At 47.3% G+C, this 17,991-nt stretch overlaps 1 protein-coding gene across 2 annotated transcripts in view; it reads right to left on the bottom strand.

Moving 5' to 3' along the window:
* Positions 1 to 824: 824 nt before the first annotated feature.
* The window catches only part of PIGN (phosphatidylinositol glycan anchor biosynthesis class N), a 101,512-nt gene continuing 84,345 nt past the window's right edge, over positions 825 to 17,991 (bottom strand). For both annotated transcript variants that reach the window (XM_066246813.1, XM_066246815.1), the window contains exon 30: positions 825 to 2,207. In XM_066246813.1, coding sequence (XP_066102910.1) covers positions 2,084 to 2,207 — 124 coding nt within the window. In that variant the 3' untranslated portion in view covers positions 825 to 2,083. The remainder of the gene's footprint in view (positions 2,208 to 17,991) is intronic.

Raw genomic sequence — 17,991 nt, 5'->3', positions numbered from 1 at the left:
CATGTAACAGAGATGCTGACAAAAACTTTTAGGAAACAAATGGCCCACAGAATACCTGGGGAGGAACCAAGGGAACTGGGCCGGAGAGGAGGCAGCCAAAGGGGCCTGCAGGGGGCCCAGCGAGCCATGCGTCCCACTGCTTCCAATACAGAAGCATAGACAACGACCAAATGCTAACGGGTGAAATGTATACAGAGGCAGGTAAAATTGCTAGTGTATCTGAACGTTTTTTTCCCACATTGTAGGTAAAGATGAAAATGGTTTTCCAGCTCCTGGGAAAACAAGATTCAATGAAGCATACACGCCCTTTTTCAAAACAGTGTGAACAAATTGAGGATTTAAGTGCAAAAGTATAAGGGGGCATTTCTGAAATATATTCATCAGCTGGAAGGGAGACTTTGAGGTAGGGCCCGTGGTTACGCAAGTGGACGTATTTGGCCTACTGCCATCTCGCTCTCCTCACAATGCATATACCAAGTTAAATTCCTAAGTACTGTGATAAACATACCTGTTTAACTTTGACAGGTGTTTCTCAAATATATTTCATCAGGGAACGCTTTTCATCGTGACACCCAGTGGGTAAATTATGGACAGGCTGCACTTACTGTCCTGAGTCCTTAGGGTTTCCTCCAACATTTATTTGCGGTCCATGTGGCATAACATGGCTTGTTCTGTTGTTTAATATCCTTTTAACTCGATATGCCCACTTTAATTCTTACAGCACTCCCTAATTTAAATAATGTTATTCAGCAAACGTCTTAAATCTTCATTTGGAAATCTGGTATTCACAGTCAGAATGAAAAAGTAAACGCCTTAAGCAGAAATACATTTTCCTTAAATCTTCTTTATTTTTTTTCTGTTATTCAATATAAAAATAAGCATTTCAAAACACTTTCAGATATCTGATACGCTGAGCAACCAAAAAGGCCCATTTGGCAAACGCAGGAGATGCTGAAGCAAGCCCGCGGCTGCAGGCATGGGCTCCTGTTCGTCGACTCACAGCAACTCATATATGAAGAAAAGGACATGTTTCCAACAGCAAAATAAAGATCAAGCACTGAGTACCTTTCACAGTGTTGTAAAAAAATAGTCCTTAATTACCGTGTGAAAAATCTGGAAACAAATAAAAGATAAAACGTACAGAGTAAGAGGTTAAGTAAGTGTTTTAGAAAGTCAGTTTTCTAGGAGCTGTGAGAAAGCTGATCAAACGCCCTCTGTGGTGATAAGAAAGTTGGGGGTCTCTGCCAATGTCACTGCCTGCCACGCCAGCTTCTCAGCTGTCCCCTCCTAGAGGTCACAGTGCAGGCTGACGCCTGAGGTCTACAGTGACATCACTGAATCTTTCCTGTTTACACTGTCATGCTTTTGCTGGTATACTATGAAGTAACTACCACAAATAAATTATAACTGTAGTTCATCATAAATAGAAATTAAGAAACTCCACACTGCCAAACTGATTTCTGAATCTTCTACATTGTTCACTAACCTGCTGATCTGAAAAGTTCAGTCATTTATAGAGGGCCTAAGCCCTTGTCATCAATGTGAGTTAGAAATGCTAAAACTTAACCAAAAGCAGTTATTTTTAAATAATGGGACGCGGACCAGGAAGCTTAATATCAGCCAAAATCTCTGGCATTACCACGGGCAAAAGGCCAACACTAGACATGTAAAGATCACTGGATGAAAAAGCCAAAAAAGATCACTCTCAACATATTTTGTCCATAAGAATTAGCTTACATACAGAACACGTGGGCTAGACTCGCACACTGGGACGTGGTCAGGGCTCCTCCTCCTCCGCGCATGCGTGAAGCTGCCCAGTGTGGCAGATCTCACAGGTGCTCTGAGTCATAGCGAGCAGAGCAGCCGCGGAGGGCAAGGAGGAGCACGTGTGTGGCGCTGGCCCACAGGATAATCGCCGCCGTATGACGCATGTGTGACCTGAAGAACATGAAGCTCTCTTATCCAGACGCCAGCATGTCCAGAATTCCACGGCAGTTTCCTTTACGGGAGCAAAACACGGCGCACATCAGTGTCCAGCTTCCCGCTGGCTCCTTGCTGGCAGGAGAACGCGGCCTCAGCAGCATCATATGACATGGTGTTTGGGTTTGCCGCACAGTCTGAGTTTCTTTGTCATGAGCAGCTGCGCCAGGCCGTTGAGAAACACCAGGACGATGGTCATGGACATGACAATCACATAGTGGCTAATGCTGCAGAAGGAGACAAAGATGTTACAGGCAGAGAGAACAGGCAGGAAAGTCCTGGGTTCCTGTAAACACACAGAATTACAGAGGATTGCCAAAGATTATTTATTTACTTATATTGATTTTAGGGAGAGGAAGAGAGAGAGGAAGGGGTGGAGGAGCAGCAGGAAGCACCAACTCATAGTAGTTGCTTTTCGTGTGTGCCTCGACCGGGCAAGCCCAGGGTTTTGAACCAGTGACCTCAGCATTTCAGGTCATGCTTTAACCACTGTGCCACCACAGGTAAGGCAGGATGCCCATAATTTTGAAATAGATATCAAAATGTTAAGCAAATCTGGTACAGAAACAGCGAGGAACATAAGTAATATTTTGTGATCTCTCCAACAACTGGGGCATGTTACAAAAATGCCTGACTGGTCTCAGTTATGACTGTGTCTGTGTTACCAGCAGAAACTGAATTTCAAAATCTAGCTTTATGAAAAATAAAGATAATGTTCCTTGATTCTTGGACCCCCCCCCCCCCGAATAATACCCAGACTCCCCAGCATGCCCCAGGTTAAGTATTCTGACCTTTTAGAGCACACCATTCTGTGCTTTGATGTAAGTTAGAGGTATTTTCTCAAAACTACCAGCCACAAAGAAATAAAAATGTTACCCAAACTCAAATTCAGGAAAGTGAAAGTTTTAGTCAAGGAATCTAAACAAAGGGAAAAAAATATCTACACCTCTTTTTTAATCTCAGAGTCAAAGCCACTGTCTCCCAGACTTTCGGAAAAAGAATAATAGATATTCTTAAAATCATTCAGTCCCATTTCTCGTCTATCAGCAATAGTCTATGTTCTGTTTGTCTTTTTAAACATAGAAATTGTACTGTCCACACAGAACGTGGTTTGATGATAAATTTAGAAGTATGGGAAAAAATTTAAGATATAGATCTGACAAATGTACAAGAAAGCAGAGGCTCCGTGCACTGACACCAGTGACACCAGTGCAGACTGCCTGGCACATTGACGGGCTTTTACCGTGCCTGCCAGAGTACATTCCACTGTCTGCCTTCGTAATAGAGTCACGTTTCTGAGCCTTCAACGAGGGACGGAGGGTGATCAGCAGGCCTATCTCAGGCCGGCTTGATGAAGGGAGGCCATATTTTCTCCCCTGTGCTCGCCTCTGTCCCCAGCAAACAGGAGACCTCAGGGTGTGGGGAACAGAAGCCCTGCCCCAGGAATGGCCCCCAGCATGAACCCCAGGGAACTCGTCCTCTGGCAGCTGGAGTGGTGGTTGTTGGGGGCCTGTACACAGGCCGACTGCCTAGCGGGATGGGAAATTAAAGGAAAACTGGAAAGGAGGCTGGAAGGTCGCCCCACCACCTTTTCAATAAATCCAGTGCAATCGGTGGCCAGCTCCCCAAATGTCAACTGCAAGCAAAGCTCTGCATGCTCTCAGAGCTTTGCCCATCGGCAAGGACCCCCCAGGCCAGGAAAGAAGGGTCTCCTACCCTAAGAAGATTTATTGTTATTGCTATTGTTACAGCTTCGAAGCAAGCGCCTCCAGCTGTAAGGGATTACAGTCTGAGAGGAGCGCCTTTGGGGGGGCCCGTTAGGACGCTCTTATCTGGGGTGTCTCCCTGGGTCCATCTTCGAGAGTAAATGTGAACTAAAAAGGAGAGAAGACAAAAACTGGACTGATTATGTGAGAAACCCAGGTCTGGTCGGGGGCAGGTTCCCGATCCAAACAGGAAACAACAGTCAGATTCCTAATTGCTAAACAAATAGTAACGTTAAGTAAGAGTTTTGTAAGTTTTGCTTTCACTGTAAAAACAACGTGACAGGACACTGGATTTGTGACCTCTGGCCTAGACTGCCCGGGCCAGGGGGACAGGGATGACAAGCTCTGTTTCCCGCCCCCCCTCCAGCATTGCTAGGGTCCAGTGCGAGGCCCTGTGGGCCTTCAATCAGTATCTGTTAAGGGAACTATTACGGTGAGTCATTTGTAACGAAAAGAAGGAAAACTTCTTTTGATTTATATTACCCTGGCAGATTAAATCTGGACTGAAACTGGACTCCCATAATATAGAAATCCTAAACATATAATCAAAATGAAATGCTAAAAAAAAATAAATCCCAAAATGTTTAAAGAATCAAAGAGAGCCTGACCAGGCGGTGGTGCAGTGGATAGAGCGTAGGAATGGGACACGGAGAACCCAGATTCGAGACCCCGAGGTCGCCAGCTTGAGCGTGGGCTAATCCAGTTTGAGCAAAGCTCACCAGCTTGGACCCAAGGTCGCTGGCTCGAGCAAGGGGTTACTCAGTCTCCGGTAGCCCCACGGTCAAGGCACATATGAGAAAGTAATCAATGAACAACTAAGGTGTCACAACAAAAAACTAATGATTGATGCTTCTCATCTCTCTCTGTTCCTGTCTGTCTGTCTCTATGTATCCCTTTCTCTGACTTTCTCTCTGTCTCTGTAGAAAAAGAAGGAAAAGAAAAAGAATCAGAGAGTCGCTACCAAAATGAAGTAAATCTAGCCCTACAAGACGCTCAGACACAAAGATGAATGTGACAGTGGGTGTGACACCAGCAGGAGAAACGGCGTCACCCAGGGCAGGTGTGGACAGCCCTGCCACATGGACTGCACGGCTGCTCCAGGCTCACGGCCCACTGGGGTCACAATGGGATCTGGTTCCGGTCCATGCCGCAGCCCTGACCCTGCGCTGTGAGTCACGATCTCCGTCTCCCAAAGTACCTGAAGCCCTGACCCCTCCAAGGTCTATCACTTCCTCCCCTCTTGGGGGTGACTTTGCTTATTTTATGAGAAAATTCTGATAGAACTAAGAGAGAACCTTTAGCCTTAAAGCTGCGGATGCACCATGTCCGTGTCCACCCCCTACCCCCATGCTCTGTCTAAAACAATCACCTCTATTTTTATTTCGGATCCCATTTCAACTCTCCTGTATGGGCTCTACTTTCCCACCCACCCCCTATATTGCCAGCATCTCCCTCTCTAAAGTGGGCACGGCTTTCACCACACAGATGTGTCATTTCTCTCATCGTAAAAACAAACGGGAAACTTCACAAAGACCCCATGGCACCTGCTCTAAGTCATGCAAGATCTGAGAGGCCCAAACCCCAGCTCTTAATCGCCCACACCTTTCTTCATCACACTCTCTCCTCCCAGAACCTTCTCCACCTCAGGAGATGGCTCTGCCTCTCACTTGGTTACTCAAGATAGACAACATGGAGTCACCCTCGATTCTTTTTGTGTCCCAGCACATCTAATCCATCAATAAGCCTGTTCCCCTCGTTGTCAAACTATTGTCACTTCTAGCCTCTCATCACCGCTGAACTGCTACCCTAGTGCAAGCTGCCATCATTGCTCGCTCAGTCCTGCAACAGCCTCTTAACCAAGCTTCCCGCTGCCCCTTGGTCCCTGCAGTGTGTTCCCCACACCATGGCCAGAGTGTGGCTTCTCAATGCCAAGCATATCGATACTTCCCTGCTCAAGAGTCTAGTGCTCTGCCTTACGCTTGGAATAAATTCCTAATTGTTTACAGTGACCTTCAAGGCCATAAGTGGCATCAACTGTTTATCCTTCTGAACTTTCCCTGCATGTTTTCCCTCACACCACTCTAATCACAACAACCTTCATGTCTGCAGAAGTATTTACTGACATGGGGAAACAGTTCTTACAGAAAGCCAACTTAAAAACCCCCAACAAACCAAAATCTTGCGCTGTGTATGTTCACACATAAATTAAGGCTAAAAGGATACAACATCAACATGTTGAACAGAGGTTCTGAGTCATGAATACGGGTGACTTCTTATTTTTTCTATATGCTTTCAGTATTTTCTATGATAAGCCTGCGATACATTTCTGTTTAGCCACAGAATTCTGAGGCTGTGTTCATAATTAGCACAGAAATATTAACTCTATTCCGTTCCAGTTTCTCACAGGACATTTCAAAATCTACAACAGTTCCTGAGATCAAAAGCCTCAACCCAATGAACTGGATTAATGATCACAACTTCTGCATATTCTAAGATGGTTTACTCCCCAGCCCAGGGCCTGAGCTGTGGAGCTGGAGGTGAGACGAACAGGTGCAGGAGTGGTGCAGGCGGCCCCACCCAGAGCCACGGGGACCAACTCCAGGAAAGCCTCACCCTTGGTTCCACAGGGAGACCAGGCAAGCAGGTCAGGGGCCAGACGGACGAGGGAGTCATGTGGACTGTGCGAGATTACACCACAGAAAGTAAACGAAATGCAACACACCCACACACGGGAACATTATTCGGCAATGAAAAGGAGCAGGTGCAGACAGATGCTGCAATAAACATCAATGCCAAAGATCAATACGCTAAGAGGAAGAAGCCAGACACAGAAGACCACATGTTGTATACTGATTCTGGAAAAGGCAAGTCTGTAGAGACAGAAAGCAGATTAGTGGTTACCTGGGGCTGGGTATGAGAATAAGGATAGAATGTAATCAGGTGTGGGGAATTTTTTGGGTTACAGAAATGCTCAAAAACTAGATTTTACAATCCATTAATTTACTAAGAATCACTGAACTGATTTTTTAAAAATCACTTGTCATTTATAATATTAAAATGTTTGAATTTTGACATGTAAATTATACCTTGATAAAGCCATAAAAAAGGATTACATTCTAGATTTTTGTTGCTAAATTTGGTATCACTTTTAGACTGTTACCACTTTCAGTATTTTAATTTTTTTTTTTACAGAGACTGAGAGAGGGATAGATAGGGACAGACAGACAGGAACGGTGAGAGATGAGAAGCATCAATTATTAGTTTTTCGTTGCGACACCTTAGTTGTTCATTGATTGCTTTCTCATATGTGCCTTGACCGTGGGCCTTCAGCAGACCAAGTGACCCCTTGCTCAAGCCAGCTGCCTTGGGTCCAAGCTGGTGAGCTTCGCTCAAACCAGATGAGCCAGCGCTCAAGCTGGTGACCTCAGGATCTCGAACCTGGGTCCTCTGCATTCCAGTCTGACGCTCTATCCACTGTGCCACCACCTAGTCAGGCTGTTACCACTTTCAGTATTTTAAAATATTAAATATAACAATCCCTTAACACAGAAAGTTTTGTAAAGGCAGTAAGTAGGTGACCCAACCTCAGATTTAGTGACAGTCTGTCTATAAAAGACACAGATCGCTCAGCTCCTTCTGGTGGTCTGAAGTGACTGACTCCTGCTCATGTAAGCCAACACCTCTGGCAGGGAACAGTTGGGAAGCCCACATCTGCATGAAAGGAAGCCAACAGGCATTTGCTCGGGGTATTCCCCATCAATCAAGCCTGGTGTCACCTGGGCACAGCAGTTAAAGGGGCACCAAACTTCAACTTGAAATGAGTTCAGCTGTTCCCATGCTCCCTGCATGACTCTTTTGACATCATTTAAACCAGCAGTGTTCAAGGTGTACATGTGTGAGGGCAGCAAGGCGTGGTCGGTGTGGGGAGGGCCCATGGACTCACCAGGCAGGCTTGGCCCGGTACAATAGTGATGATGGGGAGGACTGTATCAGCCCCAGCCCAGGTCTTGGGCAACAGAGCAGGGTGTATCTGTCAGATGTGCCAGGGAAGAAAAAGGTCAGGAACTGCTGACTTTAACAGAGCTTTGTATTCATTGTAAGAGTAGAGATATTTTGTGGTACTTAGCAGTTACATTTAGGAGGTATTAACATATTATTGAGCACAGTCATAAGTTTCCATTCTATCTAAAGAGAAAAGATATTTTAGCTATCATTTGTATTTTAATAATGTATAACAACAGTGCATGTAGAAAACAATCAAAGTCCAAATCAACATCACTATAAAATCAAACTACAGTTCACCTCCTATCAAATACATTTAGAACATCAATTTAAATATGTTCTTATAGTTATGAAAATTACCTCAAAGGCATTTTTTCCTCTAGTATAAAAAATGCACTTCTCTCAGTACGTCCTAATAAAGGCATGCTCTGCAGAGTTTATGACCTGCTACAAATGAAGACACAGTGTGACAGATCAAAAGGAGAGAATGCTACATAACAACTCCGTCGGCCCAGCGCCATCTCCTGGTCTGGGCAGGATATCCTTCCACAGCTGGTAAACACCTGGCACCCTGGCTTTTCCAGACAAGGAACTCACACCCGTGTCCGCTCATCTTGCTGACCGGGGTCGTCCCTCTCAAAGTCTCAGTTTCATTCTGGTAAGATCTGCTTGGAAGATGCACTTGAAACCTATTAGACTACCCCTGTAAACAGATTGTCTCATGCCCTCCTACTGTATGTAGCCTTTGTTGTTAAAGAAACTACTGTTTGTTAACCTGAAATGAACAGCTAGGGAATCTTAAACCTATTCCAAAAACCCACTGCAGTCTCCACGCGACTGTAAACAAGACAGATGCATGCAGACCACGTTCCTGGGGCCGGTCAGTTCCCATCCCTCTCCAAAATTCTGGGATGCGTTCTCACCATTTCGTATTTATAAAGCAATAAATCATAAGGACAGTAGAACAACATTCCACTGCTGTGAATAATAGGCACAGAATGCCAGCGTTATTAACTGTATTATTAACACAAAAGAGTTCAGAAATAAAACGTGTCACAGAGCGAGACCAGTGCAGCAGCCCAGTTTAGATCACCCTGGTTCCCATTAATGGCGCTCTGCTAGCAAGTTTAATAATACCAGCAACATGACAAAAAGTATCTCAGCTTTCCAAACAGGCACTAACACAGGAATAACTAGCAAAGCAAAATTGAAAACCAACACTCTCACAAATAAAAAGCAGGGAAAAGTAGAATAATGCAGGTTTGATATGTGAACCCTCTTACATGGTGCTCTGGTTGTGAATCTTAAAGCATGTTCCCCCATCCAAGCCTTTCCCTGACATTCAGTTAGATGCTTATGAAGATGAAGGAGCCACTCCTAACCTACACCATGCCACCTGGCTCCCTGTGGCGATACATGCCACGACTGCTGTACAGGACACAGAGGGAAGGTTCTGGAATTCTGACTTAAGAGCGACAGCAGGAACGGAAACCTCACCTTGCAGAAAGTCCACTTCACTAACGCGGTTTCATTTAATTTCTCCACCCCGACCGCTCCACTCCCTCCCTGCCTTCTGCAATCTTCTTCCTTCCTTTCAGGGCCTCACTGGGACTGGATGGTGACAGTGATGACCCAGACAGAGCAGGGCAAGGGGCCGTTCGCAGGAATTCCCAGGAGAGCGCGTGAGGACTGTGTGCAGGCCCCTTCCACGCCCTCCGCCCCTTCAGTTGGCCGGCACTGAGCCTGCAGTCCTCTGTCACCACAGCCCTCAGGGCGAGCGCCCCATTCACCTGAAGGGCGTAGACCGTGAGGATGCAGCGCAGAGACTGAGAAACAGTGGCACACAGAACTCATCAGCCGGCCAAGCCTCCATCATCTCCCTACCCGCTTTGGGCTTTTCCTGTTGTATAGGTGAGGCTGTCATGGCTACACGGGGACCATTCCAGGTAAACGTGGACATATGGTCACAGTAGGTGTCAGTCAGCTCCCACTGTAAAACAACGTTACTACCACAAAATGTTTCTAACACAGTTCTGACCCTGTATAGCCATTATTAATTACACAGCATGTTATTATGAATCCTAAGTCAGTGAAGTGCTGACACATGGTGTTCACAATGTTTTCCTGTGGCTTGTCCTGCCGAGTGGGGCCGTCACAGCACTCTCAGCCCACGAGTGCTATTGCTCATGCCATTTCCTTTGGTTTGACGATGCTCAATGTTTGTTTTGTGCTGCCGCAGTCCCTCTTTTTGCTATTATATCCTCTCTGATGGACACTTGATTCTCACAACAGCTGTATACAGGAATGCATGGAACAGGGCTGGCAGGGCTGTCCCAGTGCTAAAAACATCATGGTCAATGTTAAATGCGATTCTGCAATGGCACAAGGCCTCCTCGACAGTCAAGTGAGCACAGGTAAAAAATAATAGTAAAACTCGTTAAATTGGGCTACATCAACATTTAAAACTCCTGTGCATCAAAGGACACAATTAACAGAGGAAAAGGCAACTTGTAGAATACAGCATATTTGCAAATCTTATATCTGATGAATTCATGTACAGAATATATAAAGAACTCCTACAACTAAACAGTAAAAAAACAACCCATTTTAAAATAGACATAGGAGCCTGACCTCTGGTGGCGCAGTGGATAAAGCGTAGACATGGGAACACTGAGGTTGCCAGTTCAAAACCCTGCACTTGTCTGGTCAAGGCATATATGGGAGTTGATGCTTCCTGCTCCTCCCCCCTTTTTCTCTCTCTCTCCCCCCGCTCCTCTCTAAAATGAATAAATTAAAAAAATAAATAAAATAGACAAAGGATTTGAACAGACATTTCTCCAAAGACATATAAGTGGCCAGCAAGCATAAGAAAAATGCAGAACATAATTAGTCATGAGGAAAATGCAAATCAAAATGACAATGAGATAACCTCTTGCCCATCAGGATGACTATCAATAAACAAACAAAAGCCAGAAACAGAAGAGCTGGCGAGGAGGTGGAGAAACTGGAACTCTTTATGTACTGTTGTTGGTAGGAATATAAAATGGTGCACCTCCTGTGGAGAATGTTATGGCGGTTTCTCAAAAAAGGAAGACTAGAATGACCATGAGCCAGCAATCCCACTACTGGGTTTATACATCGGACAGAACTGAAAGTGGGGACTCGAACAGGTAATGAACGCCCATGTTCACAGCAGCATTATCACAATAGCCAAGAAGCAACCTAGGGGTCCATTGATGGATGAATGGATAAACAAAATATCATACACAGTGTGTCCGTAAAGTCATGGTGCACTTTTGACCGGTCGCAGGAAAGCAACAAAAGACGATAGAAATGTGAAACCTGCACCAAATAAAAGGAAAACCCTCCCAATTTTTGTAGGATGATGTGGCAGCATGTGCGCAAGTGCAGATGATGACGTAACTCCGTGTATACAGCGGAGCAGCCCACGGCCATGCCAGTCGAGATGTGGACAGTACAGAGGAAAAGTTCAGTGTGTTCCGTGGCTTGCTAAATTCGAATCCGTGACCAAAGTGCAACGTGAATATCAGCGTGTTTATAACGAAGCGCCACCACATAGGAATAACATTACTCGGTGGAATAAGCAGTTGAAGGAAACTGGCAGTTTGGTGGAGAAACCCCGTTCTGGTAGGACATCAGTCAGTGACGAGTCTGTAGAGGCTATACAGGATAGCTACTAAGGAGCCCTGATAAATCTGTGCGTGAGCCCACATCAAACTGCACTGAATAGGTATGAAACTGGGAGAGTTTTCCTTTTATTTGGTGCAGATTTCACATTTCTATTGTTTTTTGCTGCTTTCCTGTGACCGGTCAAAAGTGCACCATGACTTTACGGACACACTGCATATACACTATTATCGACTTCAAAAAGAAAGAAATTCTGACACATGCTGCACGGCTGAACCCTGGGGACAGTATGCTCAGTGGAAGTAGTCAGTCACAAAAGGACAAATATAGTGTCATTCACTTAGATAAGGTACCCAATGCATTGAGACTGAAAACAGGATGGTGGTGGCCAGGGGCTGGGGACAAGGGTAAACAGCTGCTGGTGAATGGATACAGAGTTCAGTTTCTCCAGAGAAAAAAGTTCTAGAGATTGGCTGCACAACAATGTGAATATACTTAATATTGAACTATACAGTTAAATATGGTAAATACCACTTTAAAAAGGTGGTAAATTTTATGTTATGTAAGTATATACAGCCATAATTTTTAAAAAGATAAAAAGAACCCTATCAAGGAAAAACAGAGGAAAGTTGGTAGCTTGGGTTTGCTGCCAAGCACTCCGACGGGGTGGAGGGCTCTGCGGCCGGACACGGACCCTGCAGAAGCAGGACAGGGCCAGGCCCGGCTGGTGGCACAGAGTGACCACTGGGGACCGTAGGAGCGTTGTAGCCAGGCTGCCCAGGCGATGACAGCGGGACACACAGGACAACGCCACAACGACCCTGACAGCGAGCGAGTGCCTCCGTTCCCTTCAGTCTCTGAAGGAAACTCCAGTAACAAAGGCAGTCAGGATTCCTGGCTCCTAGGCAGGGATTCACTGGGGGTGGTTAACAGCTAAGTACCAGAGTCAAGTAGAGCCAAAGAATATGGCTCCGTCGCTCTGCATTCAAGGTTGTCCAAATTGAGGCTCTCAAAGGCCGTTTTTAACAAATTCCCAGAAAGCCGATAGTTTCTGAAATCTGAGTGATGTATCACACTTCACAAACATATGCACTGGGCTCTTTCACCTCGACAGCCTTGCTCAGATCCATTCTGTCTAGAACTATCTTCCCAAACCTCCAAGCCCCCTAACTGAAAGTACACCCTTCACTGGAGGCCCAGCTTAAACGCAGACCCGCAGAATGTTTTCTCAACCACTGAGGCCTGAAGGAAGTGGCCCTCCTTCTGAATTCACACAGCCCTTATCTGGGTGCTGCCTGCATTACAATTACACCTCATAACCTGCGCTAGACCCTCCCTGAGGGCCACGCTCAGTCACACGCTCCCCGGGCCAGAACGTCCCTCAGAACCCCCCACTCAGTGCGTGGATTCCCCACACAACATCCCAGGCTGGGATCTTCTGCAGACGGGGCATCACGAAGCCTTGCGACCAGCAACCTCACTCATTTCTGGGTTCTTGCCAATGCCGGGGAACACTTTCCACATTGTGAGTCTTCACTATGTGATACTTTCTGAAAAAATTATCTGCATCTGAAATGCACAGACGATGCAAGGAATGAGATAGTTAATTGTGTAATCCTGGCCTCTGGGAGCGTTTCTTCCTCTGTAAAATGGAAATCATTTTCTTTGTATCACTGTCACGAGAATTAATGAAATAACATATGTACAACTCACAGAGTGTAATAAATGACATTTTAATGCTAATTATGGTATCAGTTTAATACCTTCCTTTATAATCCTTAACTTTTCTCAGTCACTGCTTAACTTGGCTTCTGCCCAAGTTTGATTAGAAGTGTTTCTGTGGCAAAATAACTCTCCTCCAAACAGCTGCTGGAAACTGCTGGGGTCCCAGAAGAGACAAACACAATTGCATGAAATTACACCAAATACCTTAACATTAAAAAAAAGGACATTCCAGATTTTTCCAAAGACACTGGTGAATGTTTTCAAGTAAACAATAGAAATCCTGTGAAGGAGATAAAGCAACTTCTGGACAAAGAGGGATGCAGGACTTTCAGACCATACCTTACAGCTCTCCTTGCAATAGAGTTATTTCACAAGGCTGTCCCTCACCCACCAGTGTGAGACTCACTGTTTCCATCTTCTGACATGACCGAGAATTGACTCTGCCAACTGTGCAGGGTGTGCAGGGTCGCGTGGCATGTCACCGCCTGCACCCGGGACAGCCTTTCCTGGTCACAACGTTCTAGCCACTCCCTGTCTCACAGAGTTTCTTTGAAGACAGGACTCTGTATATTTAACAAAGGTTTCTGGCCCCAAATAGGACTTTTCTGACCTAAGGTGCCCTTCCTCTTGGCTCATTCACTCCTAATCAATATTTTTCCTTTAAATCCTAAATTCATTCTATTCAAAACACTGCAGTGAATGGTTCCTTTGCAACAACTACAAATGTGGGATTAGCTATAATACCACTTTAAAAAATGAGCTTATTTGAGTTACAAGACAAACATTTTGGGAAATTCTCTTTATATAGCAGAGGCAGTGAGAGGCAAAGGGACTATTGCAGCGTTGGCTACCGAGGGCAGCCGCCCAGACCTGCCCCGCCATTTTCAGGTCTGGGGCATGAACAAGTCACACTATTCTTCGGGCCCCTGACGTCCTCATCTGGAGAACAAGACAGTGGCTGTATCTGTGGTGGAAAATACTATCTACTTCACAGTGTTATGACAAAGATCACACAAGAGAAAGTGTTGGAAGGCACCGTGAACACTGCACCATGACACAAACACTGCTTATCTGTGTTGTGACCGGAGGGTGGTCCTCTGACACCTCGGGCCCCCTACTCAAGTCTGAGCTTTCTTCCTGTTGGTCTTGTACCTGATACAGATGCGTTTCCTGGTCTCTGAACTGCCTTCACCATGGCCTTCAGGGCCCACGTCTCCGCAACCAGCTGCTGCAGCGAGGACCTCACGTTGCAATGCACTGCCTGGCCCGGGCCCCGTGGAGAGCACCTGCCTCTGCCCTGGAAACGAGCTTACTCCACTTGGGCCCCAAGACTGGCTCCAGAAGTCCAGCACTGCCGGAAGGTAATCAGAATTGATGTAAGGAGGGACATTCGTCCTTCCAACTGTAATACTGTTGTGCTCCCAGGCAAAACAAAATGATGGCAACAGTGCCGCACAGAAAGGTGCGAGGGTGTTCCCGGCCCGGCCTGCATCCTCCCTCCCTATTCCAGGTGCGCAAGAAAGAGCTGTCCACCCACCCAGTTCTTCCGCCCACCTCCCACCTCCCTGATGCACTTCCCCTTCATTCATTTTGCATCAGCATCACACGTGCCGTGCTCCGATGATGGAGGCAGATTCATAATAAAGAGCAGCAATCCCCCATTCCTTCTTCCTGCTTCTCAGAGCAGCCGCTCTGACCACTTCCTGGTGGTTACCTCCTTAACGTACACGCATGTCTTTATGTTGCTGCTTAATGATGCATCCATTTAAAAGATTATTGATTAAGTCCCCGCAGGGACAGAGGATTTAGCTACTTACACGACAGCCTTCTCATTTCAATTTTAGATAGTGATTTTAATTCTTCTGTTTTTCCTTATGAATCAGCTTTGAAATATAATTGATATACAAGGAATGAAACCATTTTCAGGATCCAGTTAGATGAGTATTGACAGATGACCTGCAACCATTGTCACCATCAACATACAGAACACTTCCATCACCCCAAGGTCCCACGTGCTCCCCATAAAATCAAGCTCACCTCAACTGCCAGCCCCACACAACTACTAATCAGCTTTCTGTGACTGAAGGTCAACCCTGCCTATTCTAGCATTTCATGGAATAATACACTGTTCTCTCTGGCTTCTCTCACTCAATATGAAGTTTCATGAGATTCGTCCATGCAGTTGAGTTCATCAGCCTTTCATTTCTTTTTAATAGTAAGAAGTAACGCCTTTGTATGGACATGTGGCCTACCTAATTCATGTACCCACTCATGTGCTGATGAACATCTGGGTTGCTTCCCAACTCTGGCCATTATGAACAGCACGGCTATGAAAATTCCTACACAAGACTTTCTCTGAACATGTGTTTTTTCTGCAAGTGGGAGGTCATGAACTCGCTAATTGCTGGGCCACAGGGTAGTGTCTATTTCACTTTTTAAGAAATTTCTTTTTCATCTGGGGGTTACCCACAAATAGGACAGTGGCCAATAAGTTGTACGTGTGTGACAGAAATTGTTATGTCACGTTAGGGAGGAGCAGGAGCGTGCCTGCCTCTGCCCTCTGGGTGAGTGGAAGGTGGCTACCAATGCTAGAACGGGGCGGAGCTTTACTCTGCGCCGGACTCACATCTATCACAGCAGTGGGGTTCTCCCGGGCCTTCCCCCCAGGTTCTGCACGGGTGTCCTTTGGCTTCTCCCTGTAGGTAAAATGTAGCTCTTTCTGCGGGACTGAGGGGAGGAGGCAGGCTGCAGAGAGCCTCCTGACACCATGCTCAGGGAGACGGCCACCCTGCAAATCCGCCTGGCTGCCCCTTCCTCACTCCCTCTGTCCACACTGTGGTGTGACTGCGGTGACTGTGGTGTGACTGCGGGTGACTGTGGTGTGACTGTGGTGACTATGGTGACTGTGGTGTGACTGTGGTGACTGGGGTGTGAATGGAGTGACTGCGGGTGACTGTGGTGACTATGGTGACTGTGGTGTGACTGCGGTGACTGTGGTGTGACTGTGGTGTGACTACGGTGACTATGGTGTGACTGCGGTGACTGTGGTGTGACTGTGGTGTGACTACGGTGACTATGGTGTGACTGCGGTGACTGTGGTGTGACTGTGGTGACTGTGGTGTGACTGTGGTGTGATTGCGGTGACTGCGGTGACTATGGTGTGACTGTGGTGACTGTGGTGACTGTGGGGTGACTGTGGGTGACTGTGGGGTGACTGCGGTGACTGCGGTGACTGGGGTGTGACTGTGGTGTGACTGCGGTGACTGTGGGGTGACTGCAGTGACTGACTGCGGTGACTGGGGTGTGACTGCGGTGACTGACTGCGGTGACTGGGGTGTGACTGTGGTGTGACTGCGGTGACTGGGGTGTGACTGCGGTGACTGCTGTAACTGTGGGGTGACTGCTGTAACTGTGGGGTGACTGCGGTGACTGTGGGGTGACTGCGGTGACTGGGGTGTGACTGCGGTGACTGTGGGGTGACTGCGGTGACTGTGGGGTGACTGTGGTGACTGCTGTAACTGTGGGGTGACTGCGGTGACTGTGGGGTGACTGTGGTGACTGCTGTAACTGTGGGGTGACTGCGGTGACTGGGGTGTGACTGTGGGGTGACTGCGGTGACTGGGGTGTGACTGCGGTGACTGCTGTAACTGTGGGGTGACTGCTGTAACTGTGGGGTGACTGCGGTGACTGTGGGGTGACTGCGGTGACTGGGGTGTGACTGCGGTGACTGTGGGGTGACTGCGGTGACTGGGGTGTGACTGCGGTGACTGTGGGGTGACTGCGGTGACTGTGGGGTGACTGCGGTGACTGTGGTGTGACTGCGGTGACTGTGGGGTGACTGCGGTGACTGTGGGGTGACTGCGGTGACTGGGGTGTGACTGCGGTGACTGTGGGGTGACTGCGGTGACTGTGGGGTGACTGCGGTGACTGTGGTGTGACTGGAGTGAATGCGGAGTGACCAGGGTGAGTGACTATGGTGTGACCGGAGTGAGTGACTGCGGTGTGACCGGGGTGACTATGGGGTAACTGCGGTTGTGACTGCGGTGTGACCGGGGTGACTGTGGTGACTGCAGCCGGAGCTCCAGGGCCCCCTTTCCCTCGGCAGAGCCGGCTGACAGGCTCCAGCTGCTCCTTCCTCTCTCTGAGTACCCATATCCCCGGAATTTGTTGAACTAGCATTTACTGACGGTTCTTCTTCCAGCCTCTCACTTTTGCTGGGTCTGTTTACTGGGGTCTTGGTAGGGAGAACAATGATGCTCTCTGGTTCACAGTCCCCGCCCGGGGACAGATGGTGCTGGTTTAGGGTGGCAGTCTGGCACTAAATACACCAGCGCTCCAGAGCCAAGTCCTGGGCTGTGCGGCCCTCACGTCCTTCCCACTCCATCTCCCCTGGGGGGGCCGCAGGGTCACTCTCCTTCCTGAAATACGCTTTTGATTTCCACATTCCCACTCTTCCCGGTTTCCTCTTGCATTTCTGGTCACTTCTTCAGTCTCATTTCCACCTTCCTTCTTCTCTGCCTTTAGATATCAGTGTTCCCGCAAGGTGTCACTGTGGATCTTCAACTGTCTCACCTGACGCATTCCGCCGGGCTCAGTGACCCCCACTTACAGTGTGTAAACAGTGCTCCCTCCACGGTCTTGCCCACCCTGCAAGGCTGCATGGTGCCATGCCTAAGGCCCCCAGTGCACCTGGGAGACCCCTCTGGAAGGTCCCACACTGCCCCAGACTGCCCAGGCATGCAGCTACTCCCTCCTCCAGCTTTAAGCTCCCTGCGAGCCCAGGACTGTTTTCCATTCCCAGCAGCTCCCCTAGCATACAATTGCTAATCAATAAATATTTGGATTGAATTTAAATCATGGATATTTAAAA

This window comes from Saccopteryx bilineata, chromosome 11, assembly GCF_036850765.1.
Source record: "Saccopteryx bilineata isolate mSacBil1 chromosome 11, mSacBil1_pri_phased_curated, whole genome shotgun sequence".
Lineage (NCBI taxonomy): Eukaryota > Metazoa > Chordata > Mammalia > Chiroptera > Emballonuridae > Saccopteryx > Saccopteryx bilineata.
Note: the sequence above shows the minus strand (reverse complement) of the source record. Positions and strands in the feature narration are given on the sequence as shown.